Source organism: Labrus mixtus, chromosome 17 (genome assembly GCF_963584025.1).
Source record: "Labrus mixtus chromosome 17, fLabMix1.1, whole genome shotgun sequence".
In the NCBI taxonomy this organism is placed as follows: Eukaryota; Metazoa; Chordata; class Actinopteri; order Labriformes; family Labridae; genus Labrus; species Labrus mixtus.
Window position 1 is genome coordinate 9,381,373 of NC_083628.1, and position 17,852 is coordinate 9,399,224.

General features: G+C 39.1%; 1 protein-coding gene across 1 annotated transcript in view; it reads right to left on the reverse strand.

The window, feature by feature from the left end:
• lamc3 (laminin, gamma 3) overlaps nucleotides 1-17,852 on the reverse strand; it is a 119,533-nt gene that overhangs the window by 71,184 nt on the left and 30,497 nt on the right. The window contains exons 3-4 of the mRNA XM_061060790.1: nucleotides 13,772-13,902; nucleotides 10,448-10,614 (exon numbers count right to left, since the gene is read on the reverse strand). Coding sequence (XP_060916773.1) covers nucleotides 10,448-10,614; nucleotides 13,772-13,902 — 298 coding nt within the window. The remainder of the gene's footprint in view (nucleotides 1-10,447; nucleotides 10,615-13,771; nucleotides 13,903-17,852) is intronic.

Consider the following 17,852-nt stretch of genomic DNA (forward strand, 5'->3'; position numbering starts at 1 on the left):
TTAGTAAAAATAGCAAAAACTTAAAAAACAAACATACTTACATTATTTAAATTAAGCAAGAAATTACAATAGAGATACAAAAATGCTAGGCATATACTATAAACACTTTCACTTGTGGAAAGAGAGAGGACAGTTCTTATTAAAAAAACACACAGTGTGTAGAATTACTGATCGTGATTGTGAACATTATTAGAGTCAGGTGGTAGTACTGTTGAACAGTCTGACTGCAGATGGTATGAACGACCTGCGGTAGCGCTCTGTCTTGCTGGGTGGGTGTCTGAGTCTGCTGCTGAAGGAGCTGCTCATTATAAGGCCATATTTGACTAGCTGCTCAAAAGGACTTCAGAGGAATAATCTTCACCTTGTGTATAATATTTTAGTAATGTGTGTAACATTTATACTAATGGATTGAGGGAGGATATGCATATTTTCTTCCAAATAAACACACATCTGAGTTCACAACAAGCTATTTTATACCAGGCATGCAGTAGGTTATCCATTAATCATAGAACTGGTGATTCTTTTGGTGGATATGTGAATAAGAGGGACAATGCTAAATGCTTTGCCTACTGAGGTGCTGGTGCAGGTCCATTAACATGTATTACTGAAATATAAATAGAGCCCTTATCTCCCACAGTGTACTTACTTGTGGTCAGTTCTGTTTATACAGACTTCTCTTCACAAATTGTAATGCAGTTCATGTGGACGTAGCCATGCGACAGCTGAGGCGGAAAGGACTCAGTGGGAAATGAAGTGGAATGAAGTCAGCAGTTGCCAATTTACATTTTGAACAGTAAACGGCAGATTTCAGATTTATGACATGCTGCTCAAAACATATACTTAGGTGGGAACGCAATGCTGATTGGACTGCAGGGGGGGGAGGGGTGGGGTCTGGGGGGAGGGGCGAAATACATCATTTTATGTCAGACTCATAAAATGACAGATTGACAGGATACGGTCTGTTAACACTTATCTGTGTTATGTTACTGCTTAAACATTTTTAAAATGTTTTTAGGGAGATCAACATGAGGGGTTGTGTTGACTTAAGCTGCACCAACCGTGAAAGTCACAAGAGGAAACTCAACACCGCTATAAGTTAGACGCCAACATCTCTTTACACTTAAAGTGCACTATCTGCATTAGCCATGCACTTCCATGGTACTCTTAGCTTTTCTTGCATGTTATTGTTGTTGAAAATGTGGCTTACAGTGTATGTCATCTGTGGTTGTCACATCAGGGATGTCTATCTTATTTACACTCTCTTTGTTGGTCATTATTGTTGTTGGAATTTATTTCTATTGAGGCAGCTACCATATCATATCGCATCGGATCTTATTGATTCTCAACCTCAGGGTCCTGACCCCCGCAGTGTTTGCCAGATAATTTCTGGGGCTCTCCAGATGTCTTTCTTTATGTCTTGTGTCCTGTCGAGATTTTTGTACATACAATTTAACCCCCCCCCCCCCCCCCCCAAAAAAAAAAAAAAAAAATCCTGACTGGTTCTCAGCAAGTTGTTCGTACAAAAAGAAATGCCAGTCTACATTTTCTTTAAACTGTTACCGTTTTCTATGTTAATGTTAGTTTTATGTTAATAAGCCTGTTCAACACCATGTTAGTTTTGTTCGACACATTTTGGTTTCAGTCCTAGGTCAAATTATTTTTTGGATTGTATGGATAGCAATTTCATTGGCTTACAAATCATACTGGAGAAAAAAAACAAAACCACAAGAGGAGATTAAACAGATTTAAGAAGTTATTCTACTTCTACACCCTTCATGTTTCATTGCACGAGTAAGGGAGGCGTAAGATGATAGGTACTTAAAATGTCTTCAGTATATTATGGGCTTTACTATTGTTATTCAAGAAAATGATCACAGTCTCCGAGCTACAACGGCAGCCTTCAACCTTAAATCAGTGAGAAGAAAGGATTTAAAGAGTATACCTGCTGGAACAGCCTCGGGCTAAGCCCACGACAGCATCAAACAAACAAGGGAAATTATGAAGACCTGCGCAACCTGCCCACGATATAAATGTGTTCAGTCTCACAGGGGGGGAGGATCTTGATGAGAATGACATCCCATAGCAACCTAGGTACACACAATTTACACACAAACAAGCTCACTAAAAGCTCTTACACAACCCTTTGCATTTTTCTTCATGGCTATTGAAGGAGCTAAAAAGAAAAAGAGAAAACTTAGGGGGCACCAGTAGCCTAGTGGTTAGTGGGCACATCCCATGTATGGCGGCTGAAGTCCTCCAAGCAGGCGGCCCGGGGTTTGAATCCGACCTGTGGCTTTTTTCCTGCATGTCAGTCCCCACTCTCTCTCTCAACAATTTCCAACCCTATCCACTGTCCTATCTCTAAATAAAGGCTTTTAGCTGCTGATTGGTGAGTTACAAAATGATTTGCTATCCAGATTATACAGTAGTTAGCAGCTGGTACACACCTACAACGTAAGCTGAGATGAGCTTTACTCAGCTCTATTGATTGCGTCATGGATGTGATCCGTGATATGTGTGTAATCTTCTTGTGCCATATTGTAAAGTGGATGAATGATTAAGTGAATCAATCTTCATTTTTGTGTCTGGCCTCGAGAATGAGAGCCAGAGAAAGGGAGAGACTTTATGATTTCAAATGTGTACACCTGTTAATTTATACCCAGAGCAAAGTAATGCTGTGTAAGAGCCACTCGGAGAGCCCGCTATTGTGCATACGTTGTTGTGTTTCTTTCAGTTCCAGGCTTTATAAATATAATCACATATTGGGAATATGTGGTTATAAAAAAACGATTTAATAATATCACTATCCTGAAGCATGCCTATGTGTGTTGGTACTTTGTCAAAGAGTAGTTTTCTTAGGTCAGCGTAAAACGGACAGTACAGTAAGAAGTTAGTTTCCCTCTCTACTTCGGCAAGCTCACAGTAATAACATAGTTGTATATATGTGAGGTATGCAAAGTGTATACGCACTGATGCTGGAATAGGAATGAAGAGGTAATAAAGCAAAACAAACATGTTAAAGTTACCTTAACACTGACCCTTGATGCAGTGTGTCTGTTTGTCAATGATGCTAATAAGAGTAGTCCTCCCGCTCAGAGAGTCACAATGAACACCGGCTTATTAAGATAAAGTGTAGTTTCATCTTCATTTTATCACCACATTTCTAAAATAAAGTTTCAACCCACATCCCATGTAACATAAGAGTCACAGGTTCCTTAACAGGCATCATAACAGCATCACAGATCATTGTAATCAAGGTCAAAATATTATCATTTGAGATTCACACATTTTCCTGCTATTAGTTGAAACTTGGTATTATTATTCTAGTGCTGTAATTCACACAGAGCCTCATGTCTTAACACAATCGGCCACATTTTTACCCCCAACTTTACCCGGACTTTCCTAACCAGCCCCCTAGAAAAAATTCTACATGAAGTCAGAGGTGAACCGTTTTCACAGTTAGATATGCAGAACTTTCAAAGAAAATGTACACTTATATGCATGTATGTACACATATCTAAATACTTACTGTACTGAATAAATTACATCCTATTTTTATTCCTTATTTTAATCATACTTTGATTGTATATAACTATATTTCTATACTGATATATTGTGTGTAAGAGCAACTGTAACGATCCAATTTCCCCCAGGGGATTAATTAAGTATTTCTGATTCTGAAACACACAGGTTGTAAGCGTACATTTACCTCTGTGCGATATAAGGATGAAAGCTGGTCATTTCTAAGAAAGAAATAACACACATGGGAGTAGTAAAGTTCAACTCTGTGCTGATTTATGGCCTGCAGAAGAAGAAGTCTAAGTTAAAGAGGATAAATAGATGAAGAGTTAAAGAGGTTAAGGCCCCCATACAGAACAGAGACGGTTCATTATATATGTCACTTTGTGTTTAAGTGTAAAGTTCAGGGTTTATCTCAATTAATTATTGAGTTCCATGGTTTTCAAAGCCCTAAAAGGTCATGAGCCTGTTGTGTTTTATTTCCTTGCTAAAATATTATCTGCTAAAATACTTCTCCAAAGAGACAATTTACAAATTCTCCACATTTGATGAAAATTGTTATCTTCTATCAGCTCTTATGGCAGTTATTTTAAAGAAGCCTATAATTTTGCATGGCACACATTTTGACTTGCCGTCTTTCAAAATGTCTGTTTTTTTTCCCCTCAATAATCGGCAGAAGATGTTGTGAAGTGTTTGTGAATAAGATGCCACATCTTATTTGCATGGATGCTTCTTTCATAACTACATCTCTGTCAGGCGCTGTTGTTGTAGGATGTCGGTTATTGTTGTGGTTCTCAGCTAGAGTGAAAGGTTTAAAGAACTGATATTTAAAACATTAAAACTTAAAAAAAAAAATGTATTGTGCACAACTGTTTGTTGGGGGTTAGAAACATGCTGGTGGAAAGTGTGTATGCTTAATATGAAGCTATAGCTGTCAGCTATCCAAGCTGTGCAGAAAGAATGGACAAAAGGGAAAATAGCAGCCCACTCCTAGAAGTTAAACTCATAAATAAACCATTTAAATCATCAAGCCTTGAAGGTTTGAGTTTTTCTAGAAAATTAATGGGGAAAAGTTGTTTATTAATGTAACAAGTCACAAAAATGTTTATATATGTTTGACCAGAATTTACCACGTTGACTGAAAAACCCATTTAACTGTCAATAATAGCCAAAAATCTGTGTTCTTGTTAACTATGTACTCATAACATTAACAGGACTATTCATAATTTGTCTGGTTGTGTTCAATTCAGAAAAGTCAGCGGTGACTAAAGACACTTTTTTTTTCATTAAAATCAAACTCCAAACAGGGGCCATACTCACAAAGCTTCCTAAGTACAAAGAGCTGCTCCTAGAGACAAAATTCAGAGAAAATTCTTAGAGTTTTTCTAACAATTTCCCCTTAAAGTAAGGGCTCGATCCTTTTAAAGATAAACGTTATTCACAAAGCATCCTAGCCCTTAAGAGAGCTACTCATGTAACAAACAGTTAGGAGGAGAGAGGAGGACATTAAGTGGCTTTAAAGGAAGAATGGGTGACATTTTACACATAAATACAGCAGAAATCAAGTATATCCAATTGTATCCAAATGAATTATGTAGACTTTTCAATCAATCTTGACTTTTTTCAGTGCAAAGTGAGACATTCAGTGAGTCGCTCCGCCACTGCAGAAAAAAAACCAATCAAATGGCATGTAAACATGAATGCTTAGGGTCATATGACACCCCGCTGTAATCCAAAGACCTTGGCTAACTAGCAAGCAAAACCAATTCCACCTAAACAAAAACACAACTCAAAATTTCAAGCAACAGAATGAAGAAATGTCAAAGGGCATTCTCCGTCTAAACACGGTTATTGTCTGAAGCACGGTACCGTCAATATCTTATATTACACGCCAGCTGCACAAATGACCCCTTGAATGAGAGCTGAGACTCCACAGGTTCTAACAGTACTTCTTGTTTCACTCTGCAACCAAATCTCACGGAGTAAACAGCAGAGAACGGCTTTGGCAGCTGAGGCAGCCGTGGCTCAGTTGGTAGAGTCGTCGCTTCTCAACTGAAAGGTTGACAGTTCAATCCCCAGCTGAGCAACATGTCCAATGTGTACTTGGGCAAGACACCTAACCCCGCATTGCTCCCCCTGCTTCGGTGTAAGAATGGATTAGTGTTGTTCTTACTCTCTGATGTACGTCGCTTTGGATAAAAGCATTGGTAAGTGAACTGTAATTGTACTTCATAGAGTTCATTCTTACACAACGTCTTTCTATGATTGGGCCCAATCCGTTTCATTGTCCTTCTTTGCCCATTAGCACTGAGAGCACTTTTTTTTCTCAATTTTCAATTCAACCAATCAGCCATTAAAAAAATGGTGTCGTGTCTAGCAACGTGGTTGACCTTTAACATCAACGCCTCATAACGATAAAAGTTCTGTTTCTTCCTTGTTGCTCAGCAAATGATTTTGTGAATACATGCCCTGGATCTTTCCCTTCAAAAAAAAACTGCTTTTGTTGCCTGAACTTTGAGTTAAGATTCGTACATGGGACTGAGATGTGACAGTCCTGCACTTTGTAAACCCACCATCCATCCCGGGAAAACTCCTGGCTTTTCTAGTGCAGTACAACATAGTTTCAATACTTACCAAAAATAAATAATTAAACCTTGTCTGTGGATGTAATCCCAGTAATCACTACATTAAAACCACCATACTGTGTAAGCAGCAAGCAGTTTAATAAAGTTGAACCACATTTCTGGGAAACAGGGTTGGAAAAATCTAAACTGGTCTGGTCAAGAGGTGACAAACTCCTCAAGGCAACTACACCAACGGTCAAACATTTCAGTTTGACATCTGGTTTGGTCGATCTCTAACAGAAACAAGGTGTCATTTTAAATGGCTTGACCTCTTTTTTAAAAATTTGGATAAGGTTTTTAAAACCTGCCCCGTTGACTCAACTGTCATCTCATCTATTATGCTCAGTCTGACACAAATAGCACGACATCATCAGGCCAGTCAAATCAAAGGTAAGTCCTCCGTCCTCTTATCTTTTTTTCAATACAATATACTAGTATTGAATGTGTAATTCAATGAGATTTCAATTAGATTGCACACTGTGTTTTCAGCCATTTGTAATCTTTTGAATAAAAGGTTCAGAGTATACAAACTGGCCTTTTTATTTGTGGCACAACAGGAAATTAGACCAATGGGTATACTCTGCAAAAACCTAAAAATCGTTCACACTTTGCAAGCTTTGATTTTGGCAGGAGTTATACATTTTATAATAAGAATACGTGTGATACAATTTAAAGTTTGGGTTATCTTATGACACTTACATGATTAGCTATTTTTCCTCTTAATGTTTAAGTGCTGCCCTGAGGTGGATGTAAATAAAGTCTTAGTACTTAATATGATGATAAATTGTTTCTGGCTTTATTTATTATTTCAGGTAGACCAATTAAATGTAAAGGCACCAATTAGTGCATGTTACCAGTAGCTGCATATACTATGTAAACAGCAAATATGAGCAAATACTTAAACAATTCAAAGCAGCATGCAAAGCATTTGTATTGAAATTAGGCAAATTAATGCAAGCCCTAAAAATACTGAAATACACGACTCTTTTTTTTCTTTTTTTCCTCCCTCACAGTTCTGAGGCTCATGTTCCCTCACTGTTCGATCAGGCCAGCTTTTTATATTCTGAAATTGCAGCTCATCCCTTCTATCTTTTCTGAGAGCAGTCTAAAATTACATGCAGTCAGAGCTCTCTCACACTGCAAATGGAGCTGCATGCTGCCCCTTCGAACGTGGTTATCAGGTATAACTAGGAGTCTCAGTCACCTGAAGGCCACACACTTTCCACACCTCAGACCCTCTGATAGCACAGGTAGGGTTTGTTAGCATGAAGACATCTCTGCCATAACTAGCCAGTAGAGAGGACTATCTTGACACTGCCTCACCACTAAGTGCACTGTGTGCAGTTTTTATGGTACAGTAACAACACAGCAACATTTTTTTTTTAAAAAGGCAGTGGGGACACAACATTAAAGCACATATTGAGATACTTATTTTTGTCTTTCAGAAAGTGTGTATCTCTTTGAAGACACAAGGGGTCTAGACCTTTTCGATCAATGTGCAGTTGATTTTTAATCAGATTGGGTTCATTCAGAGATCCTTCAAGTATTTAACTTTAACAGATTTCTGTTTCAAGATATGATAAATGATGTAAAATCTCTTTAAAATGTGACTCTCCATGTTTGGATTGACACTGTTGAATTGGATGCCCATTCACTTTGTGAAATGTAATAATGCAATGACTGCTTCTCAAACAGGTCTTCACGGTGGTGCAGTGGTCAGCGCTGTTGCCTCATAGTGAGGAGGTTCCTGGTTTGAATAACTATGGGACAGGGCCTCTCTGTGTGGACTTTGAAGATTCTCCCTGTGCATGCGTGGGTTCTCTCCGGGTACTCCAGCTTCCTCCCACAGTCCAAACACATGCTCGCGAGGTCAATCAGTGACTCTAAATTACACATAGCTGTGACTGTGAGTGTGGCTGGTTGTCTGTCTCTGTATGTCAGCCCTGTGATTGACTGGCGAACAATCAAGGGTGTACCGCGCCTCCTGCTAAATGACAGCTGGAATCGGCTCCAGCCCTTCGCGAGCCCAGTATATATAATAGATGTATGGATGTTTCTCAAACATAAGAGCACCTTGATTTCTATTGTTATTATTTCTACACTTTGCTTTAACAAAGGCTTTTGTTTTTATGATTGGTGTATTCAGTGTTTGTTATTTTCCTGATGCGGATTTGCACAACATTTTGCAAACAAGAAAGGGACTAGCTTTTAAGAAAGTTTGGGATACAAGACTTATTTTCCCCAACTTTTTTTTTCCATATTTAGTTGTTTTAAAACAAATATTCCTGGTGAAGTTGACACTTTGTTTAAAATGTACAGTGATGCCTTTCATCTTATCACGTTTATATTTAAAAAAATATTCAAGATACAAATAATACTTTCATGATTCTCTCTGAAGTTTGAACCTAAAAGTATTTGATAATGGAAGCCAGTTCCATTTGTAAAGTTTAATTTCACACTAATAACATAATACTTTGATGTTTACAGGGGATTTTAATTTAGTTTATATTATAACACAGTGTCAATAAGCATGTATTTCATTTCCTTTGCTGATCCTAATCATCATTAGATAAAGCTTCATCCTTTTGAAAATGTTTTGCCCACACAAACAACGTATATGTATTGATCATTATAATGGCTGCTCCAGTCCGCAACATAGAAATATTAAAGGTTTGCACGGCAAACGGAGGCAAAATGAGTTTGGTGTGAGATAGAGACGTGTAATTACACAAGCATTCATTGGTATGATTCCACATACGGTATCTCTTTTACATGCAGTGTTTATTTATTAATATACCGCACTGATTAAGTTGGGTGCACTAGTCTATTTCAGATGCCATCTGCTTGGAAGCAAGAGTAAGAGTAATTAAAATAAGCTGGCTGCTTAATATAATTCAGTGTAAAAAAACAACAAATACAATTTTTTGTCCCTCAGGCAATTACAGTTTATCCTCAACAGCATCCAGTAAAAGTGTGCAGTGTTATGAGCTCAAAGGGTCACATGCCTGCAAACATGTGTGCATTAAAAAACAATGCATGTGTGCCAACACACACTAATTAGTTTATGTGCTGTAATGCAGCCACAAAAATAATTTCATTACCGTTTGTTATGGCTAGAAAAAGTGGTAATGGAGGTGTGAAAGCAGACAACTCTTCAAAGGCTGAAAGGCTGAATGAAGCTGGGTTCAAAAGAAAAAAATGCATTCAATCTACGGAGTGAGAATCAGTGAAGATCAGTGTCTATGCACCCGTGACTGCCAAGCTGATAATCATACTGCAAAGCTTTTTTTTCTGAAGCATGGTGGACAGCATCTGTGTGCTCACAGTAAATAGTAGAGCTGTAATCAATCTTTATTTTTATAGCGCACATTCATACCAAATGTTATCTCAAGACACTTAAAAAGAGCAGGTAAAAGACCTTACTCATTGCTATTTTACAAAGACCCAACTTTAATCACTCAAGCACAGTACAACGCTTAGCAACATTTATCAAGGATAGAAATTCCTTTTAAGAGGCAGAAACCTTGTGAAAAACCAGACTCATGATGAACAGCCATCTGATGAAACTGCACCTGGTATGAAAAATGGGAAAGGGGGAGATGCAGGAAGAAGGATAGGGACATACAACGTGAACCTGAGTTTCTTCACATGTTTTCCCGATATTTCATTTTTCTACCTGGTGTTGATTTGGTTGAAATTTAAAGCTGCAGTGATTTTAAGTGGATAGGACTTGTTTAATAAAAGTAGGATGCGATTTTTTGGAAGAAAACGCAATTTAACAAGAACAGAATACAGAACAGACCTATTCGTCCACACGCCAAGATTAACACAAAATTAAAACAACAGCTTAAATTTGAACTGATTTTTATTAAATTAATTTTAACATTTAATTTTCAACAGTTTTTGTCCTTTCTAGTCTAGCAAAATATTATTCCTTAAAAAGTACCTGATAAATTGTGTCACTTCTTTTATACAACAGTTCTACAAGCAATTAAAAGTAATGGACAGCAACAGATAATTATTTTTTGGTAATTTAATCCTCAATTTGGCTCCACCAACACCAACATTTCCCATCAGTCTGGAAAACATGTAAAGACTGTCATCCAGTCAAATGACTTGGTCAGAAGTTTTCTATGACCATAAATAGAGTGGAGTTTATGTGCATTGGTTGTATAGTATAGATGTATAGATTCTGCGTGACCTTTGACAGGCGGAGCTTGTCACTTCGATTCAAACACTGTAGCCTGTGGATTGTGCAGCAGGCCTTACTTATCGAGTCAGTGACAAAGAAGCGTGTTACTCACTCAAACACTCGTTGGCTGAGTCCCCCGTGGCCCTGGCCCAGGGTCTGTCCTGGTAGAACGGGTGACATCTCTGGCAGTCGTCGCCCACTGTGTGATGGTGGCAGGAACAGACCAGACCACCGTGTTCCCCCTCTACACACTCGCTGGCATGGCCGTTACACTTACATCTGAGGGAAACACAGACAGAGAGTTATGTAAAGGAAGAAGGTACAATTACTGATATACTATCTCTATCTCACACTGCTTCTCCTTGCTGACTCAATTGTAGACATGCTGCATTTTTTCATTCACACAGTGACTTGAGTAGAAAGCAGAGAGGAGAAGAAATTGAGAAGGTGTTTCCACTGTCGGGAGTTGTCACTTCCTATCACTTTTAACAGGAATAAACATGGCCTGAGTTTAGACGGGCTTTTCATTCCCCTCGAGAAACGGCACTGTTCTGTACTCTCTGTCTTATAATGCTCACAATGTCCTAGAGGGTGAGGGACATTGAATGTATGATTGAAGTGGTCCCAGCCACAGTGTGAACCCTCAGGTTTGTTGTTTTGACAAAACACACTTTTCTTTTTGGAGCAATCGTTGACCATATTAGGACAACTGACAGTCAACCAAAGGTAGTAACACTCTAAAACATATCCTGCTTTATTGTTAATTTTACTCAAAATAGGACCAAAATTCATGCAAAAACCATGATGCATTATTATGCTACACCACAACACTCGTATAGAGGCCCATAAGTGATGATTCAGTGGCATTACTATGACATTTGTCACGAAAAAGCTACTGACTCATTCTTTTAAATGATGTTAGTTAATACACCGCCATCAATGCCTTGTTAATACAAAGCAACAAACTTCTGTTTTTCCACCTTCAAAATAAAAGCACCAGATGCCGTACTGTTTGCAAGGGGAAGCTGAAATTCACAGAGCAGAAAAATTCATATTTAACGAATGCAGTGTGCAAACGGAGCGCGTGTGGATGCAAAGCGACTCTCGCATGCTGTTGGGACACGCTGTTATATACAATCTATGGTATAAAAAAAGAGCAACAAATGTATATCTTTGTGAGCATTTGCAGTAAACTATACAGCGTACTGTTATGTTTTAAAACCTTTTAAAAAATCCAATAAGTCAATAATAATAAATAAACGGGAAGTGTTAATTTTTTTTTTTCTCTCCCCGCGTTTTGAAACACTATCATGTCCTCTAAAGCCCAATGGCGGCTCTCCCAGTGTAATATTTCCTGGCAGTGCCGATGGCTTTTGTCAAGTGGCTGTGATAGAGGACAGGGACTTGTCACTGACTGGCAGGCTCTGTCAAATTTAGCCAGCTGTCCTGGATCCACGCGCGTGCTTGCCAGAGGCTCAGACCCAGTTATTTCTGCTGTCGCTGAGACAACAAACCAGTCACTCCAACGGGCTTCCAATCATTATATCACATCTCTCTGCCTGAGGAGGCCTGAGCTTTACGTTCCTCTCTCGAGGGTTATTTCGCATTCAACTGTGTAGTTTTCTTTTTCCTTTCTGTTTAACAGTTATATGGTTTTATTCATAAAACATCCAGATTTTGGTTGAATCTGTTGGTTAAATCTTGAACCACTCTTCAATAATTCGAACTGAATATGTTGCATTAAACAGTATTGTTCATTTTTGAGGATTGTTGCGACTACAAGTACCAGCAGTCCACCTTACGTAGATGTTTCAGTGATATTAAATCCTGAGAAAGTGTGTTTACAGCATCTGTCAGTAGGATTGGCCGACTTGTTGAGGCCTAGCACTGAGGTGTCAAGTCATGTGAACACACACAGAAGGTCCTGGTACAAGACTAACATGTTTCCGTGTGGGTCTCTCCCCTGGGTGCTGTGGCATTGGTGGGTAATTTGTCATGCCACTTCAGCGATGCTAAGTGTTTATGACAGGTGTCAGATCAAATTTATATTCTTCCTGAAGGCTTCATCTCGACTACTTAATCGTCCACTTCTAATCTGCGGCACCAAGGTGCTGCCTGGTCCTTGGCGCCGTGTCCTCTCTCATTATTCTGAGTAATAAACCAACAGAGGTGGAAAGAGGATGGGGGATTATCTCGGTTTATCCTCATTTGATGGCCACTTGACAGACAGCAATGTGGTGTTTTTTTTTTATCAGGAAGGGAGACAGCTGAAGAAGCTAAGATTTAAATTGCTTGTGTTGCTTTGCACAATCTTGCGCCCACAAAGATATAATGAAATCAACATGATTTTTAGATCTTATGTCTTTTTATTTTAAGCCTTGAATTTCCAGTCCCCATCCTTTGATTTGCTACTTCCTATGGACCTGTCTGCTGCCTTAGATCCTCCAGCAGAGCCCTACTGGCTGTTCCTAAAACTGGACCCGTCACAAAAGATGACAGAGCCTTTGCAGTTCAGGCCAGAGTCCAGCAGGGGTCCAATTGTACCGTCCTGCATCCGTGAAATCCAGACCTTGGACCCAACCTGACTTGTGATTAAACACAAGAGCTACACAGTTATCTCACTTTATACTTCTTTAATTGTTGCACAATCAATCTGTCTCTACAAGAAGGGCAGCACTGCACATTCACAGACTTTTACACATTCCATACATTTAAGTAGTCACAGATACGAATGCATATAATTCCAGAGATGATGCACCTACTTCTTCATATTCTGAAAAAGCTGCCATTCGACCAGAGTTAGATACAGTCATGAACTACACATTTTCATATTTCTCTTTTTAACTTTGTATGATGATGTTATTTTTGTATCATCAAAGCATATTTTTTCTTTCTTGCGTTTCCCAACTATTGCAAAGGCACAATGTTCAAACTGAATAGATCTGGAAAAGACTGTGTCATTGTTCGACTCTGAAACCTTCAAAGCAACAAAGACCCCTGATGTGAAATGCTGATTTAAAAACTGTCTTTAACCAAAACCAAATTTTTTCCCTGACCTTGACCGGTTGTATTTGGAGCCAAACTTATGGGATGTTAGACATGAACCCCGGGCTTCAATGTCAAACTGCGCTCTGTTTTTTCCAACCATCCAACCTTTTCAGGCAGACCTTTGTGGCTTCACCAAAACAAGTTTGACATAGCAATTACCATTAAATAAATGGATTTTGTAGGAGAAAGACTTGTTTTGACATGTGTTTGAAGCTAGAGATTCAATATTATTTCAGCAGAAAACACAGTGACAGCAAAAAATATATATTTGGACACCACAAAATTCTGGGTTTCCATTGAGTTTCACAGTTCCCAGCTCACGGTTAACCTCCAAATTTAGAGAATGAGAAAATCGAGAATGATATTGTCAATTTTAGGTGTCTCTTACCTTCCACCCACAGAGAAATCTGAGATGGCATAGTAGTATGAGCGCAACACTTTGGCGTCCTTGAAGAACTCGTCTCCAAAAGTGTTGAGCCTGTCTAAGGAGATGAGCAGGTCAGTGGCTGTCACCCATTCCTGGAGAAGAAAAAAAAAGGTATAGGGAAGAAGAAAGGACCGACAAGGTGAGAGGGATGATCGAAAACACCTTTTGAGGTCAACCACTACAAAAGAAAGGTGGAATGAAAGAGGACTGGGAAAGGGGCAATGTTGGCTGCTGTCACTCTTAAAGCACAAGGAAGTTGACAGAAAGTAAGGAAGCAAGGAACAAAAACTTGGCTCAAGGAAAGAAAAAGGAAGCAACATAAGTCAGCAAGAACAAAGACAAGAAGAAGTGGGAATGAAAGGTTTGGGATCAGGGAAAGGGGACAGGGGTGATGGTGTAAGAGCAGAGGATGGAGTAGATGTAATGAGGAGAAAATGAGTATAGTGTATGAAATTGAATAAATGTCAGAAAGAGCAGCAAAGAAAGAAAGGGATTTGTGGAAATAAAAGCCGAAATATGAAAGAAAGTCGAGAAAAGAGACAACACTGCAGCACGACTTCAGTATAATGGATGGTATGTGGCAGAACTCGCTTCCCTTATATGATTTAAGCCCCTCTGTTTGAGCCCGCTGCAAAGGTAAAGACAGGATGAAGCAAGAGTGTGGAAAGAAAGTAAAGAGGGATAACACGGACGGAGGAAAAGCAAACGGGAAGTGCAATAGCGGGGCTGGAAGATGAAAGTGAGGCCAGGTAAAGGAGGAACAATTGACATGAGGAATCTCTTACCGACTGAACAGAAGCAACTTTAAAACAAATAGCTAGAGAGAAACTTTTTTGTCTGTTTCTTGGCTGGGTCTCAGTGGCCGTCCTGAAAAAAAGTCTGTAATGCTGTACGTTTTGAAGCTTCTCCCCAGAGGTGTCTTTGAAGTGTGTCGGGCGGGAGAAAAGGAGGTCTGAGCGGAAGGGCCTCAGACTGAAAAAAAAAATTAGTGATGGGTTCATTCATTCACGCTTTCCACAAGTGCTACAGCTAGTCTTTGTAGTGCCAAAGCCCAGTGGACTGGACTCTGCTGTACCCCCTTTTGGCTTATTACAAAGCAGTTTTGTGTACTTTACAAATACAAATAATTTATAGACAAAGGAGCGGGAGCCCTGGAGACTCTTTGCCGTTACATACATGTGCTCTTTGGGCACTAAGGGTTTGCCATGCCAAAATCATCTTGTGAAGGTCTTGCATGGTTAAAAACAAATAATTAAATCAATAAATTCAAACGGCAACTCTCATTCTAAAACAATCCAAGGCTCACTGTAGGATATGTGTATTTATGTGTGAGTTAAAAAGCCTTTATTTTACATGACAAGATATGTTTAAAAAGAGCTGTTGAGTGCCATTGCCAGCCCTCAGCGGTGTCTTGCACCGCTGCAAGACATGTTGAGTTGCACATGTTGAGTTACACTAATTGGTTGACGGGGAGGGTCATTCTCATTGAACGTGAAAGCTTGTTGGTTCAAAGGGATAAAGGAGTCGGGGTGAGAAGAGAGAAAAGGCCGCTAATTGGGGGAAACAAACAAAAAAGAAAAGGAGGAAAAAAGGAATCAAAAAGACATTGACAAATAATATTATCTTCAGCTAATTTATGCTTCTCCTTGCTATCATACTATAAAGCTAATTCTTTATGCCATACCATATATTTTTTTACAACACTACATGATGCACATTCATTTTCCCCAGAGGATGCATCATAAGATCACAAATGCACTGCACTCCTGAACATGTAATAAAAAGGCGTTAAAGTTCGCTGCTCACTTTTCTTGGAACAAATTACAAAAAGAGCTGAAACTTAACGAGCTGCTCTCATTGGATGTTTTTAAGAGGGTGTTTAACGACTTGGAGGCGGACACATCTGGCTGGAGATGTTCTCCCTGATCTGTTTGTGGATGATCTTGACAAACGTTTGCCTGAAGTCAAGGCATGACCAAAGAGAAGTCTTGTTGCCGATGGTCTCATTTGCTTTTGTAGGTAATTTAGAGACATCAGTATGAACAACCAATTTTTCAATATCTGCACATTGCCAATCTGCCACTGTTTGCAACATGTGTGAAAGGGCAAACCTGGACCTGCTTCTCTGGAGATTGTCCAGAGTTCATGTGTGGAAACACATCAACTGACTTTGTCAATCCCCCGACTTTACCCCTAGCCCTAACAACATGTTGACAATTTGGCTTATTAGAGTTGACAAGTATTGGAAGGATTTCCAGCAAAGTTGGAACTGATATCTCTGGGCCCAAAGGACCCCACAATTAATCCATTGCTCCCATGACTTTCCATCAAGCACCAGTATTTGTCAGCTTTAGGATGGATTGCATGTCCCCCTTTGAATAAGCTGTTGAAGCTTAAGTTAATCTTTAATTATTCCACCATCAGGTCAAAATTGAATTAATATAATCAATAGTTTATGACCAACCAACTGCAAGCCAATGACAATCCCCTCCACCTCAGCTTGTTTTTTGCAAAGTATTCCTACACTATTCTAAGCTTAATTTAGTCTTTGTAAAGTCTTTGTAAACTATTTCAAATGCAGCTAAGAGCCCATCAGTTCAAAGTTAAGACAATCATTAAGGTGTTGTGTGTTATTCTGTTCAAAGTTTCTTCCCTGTGCAAATTCAATGATGTTGAACATTTGTATAGTTTAAAGTTTGGCATGCCAATCTGCCAAATGATGCGGGTGTTTAGCATTCAAACTGGTTGATATCAGAATGTTCAGATATTCATTGTGAGTATGTAATTTGCATTTAGCTCAAAGTGTAGCTGTTCCTTAACAGGGCCTCTCAGAGCCACTAACATGTCTGGAGACTTAGTCTTGTTTGAGATTGATTTCCTACCTTAAAGGCAGGTATTGGCTTCTTGTCACTGCAGTGTTAGTGAACTTGTAAAGATGTAAAACTTGCTAAAAGACAAACAAGACATCACAGTGAACAAATAGTCCAGCTTATGCTTTTGTAAAAGTTGCAGCTGTCTTAATGGACATGTAGTTGAATGTACAATGAGGGATCCTTACACTTTTCACTACGAAAACATCGCTATTCTTGTAAAAGGGGACAGACAATGACTTGAGTTGTTTGTGTTGTTCTATCATGAAATTGGTTACTGTTTGATGGGCTGTTTAAATCTGATTTTGGCAAAGCATGCATAGCTGAAAACAGAAATCCAGAATATTTTCAAAACTGCCTCTGCTGACGACTGCAACTACTTGGTCAAATATCGATAAGCAAGTTTGAAATGCCTGAAGGTTTTAGTGCTGTATGGAAAGGAACAGAGACAAATATAAAGTTCTCTCAGAGTCGTGAAGTCAGTCTAAAAACCCTAAAGGAGTCAAGTTTTATATTAACACAATGGCAACAGTTGGGGCAGACCTTTAAGCAAAAGTACCTAATCAGAATCTACCGGGCTATCCAAAGAGAATCCAGCAAATGTAACAGCATTGTTATTATTTGCTTCTTAATAGTCTCTGTGTCAAACATGTTGCCATTTAAACTATATATTTCTCCTTGTTCAGCAAGTAAAGGAAGTTGCTTAATTAGCAGCAAACACAAAAATTATTATCACGCAATAAGCCCTCAAAATGTTCTTAACAGTTACACATTGACATATTTCACACATCTTAAAATAGCCTGAGCAGCAAACGTTAAGAACTAAGTTTTCTTTAAAAGAGCTGTGTCTTGGGGCCTTTCTTGTTCAGTCATCCCCCCCCATTTCAAAGGAAAGGGTCTTGGGATTCAGACCACCTGTGTAGTTCCAGCCAGCAGTTCTTAAGAGACATACTGCTGAGGCATCAATAGGTCATGTGGCCTTTCAGGAACATCTGGTTTGAATATGCTGCACATGTGTTCCTTATTGGTTTAACCCTTACATGAATGGTGTTAGCATGACTACTGGATTTCAGTGCCGCCTGTGGGTTAGCCTTGTCAGTGAAAAGTGGGGGACGGAAGTGGGGGAATATTTTACCGAGCAATTTACATTCAGTGTCGCAGTGAATAAAAAT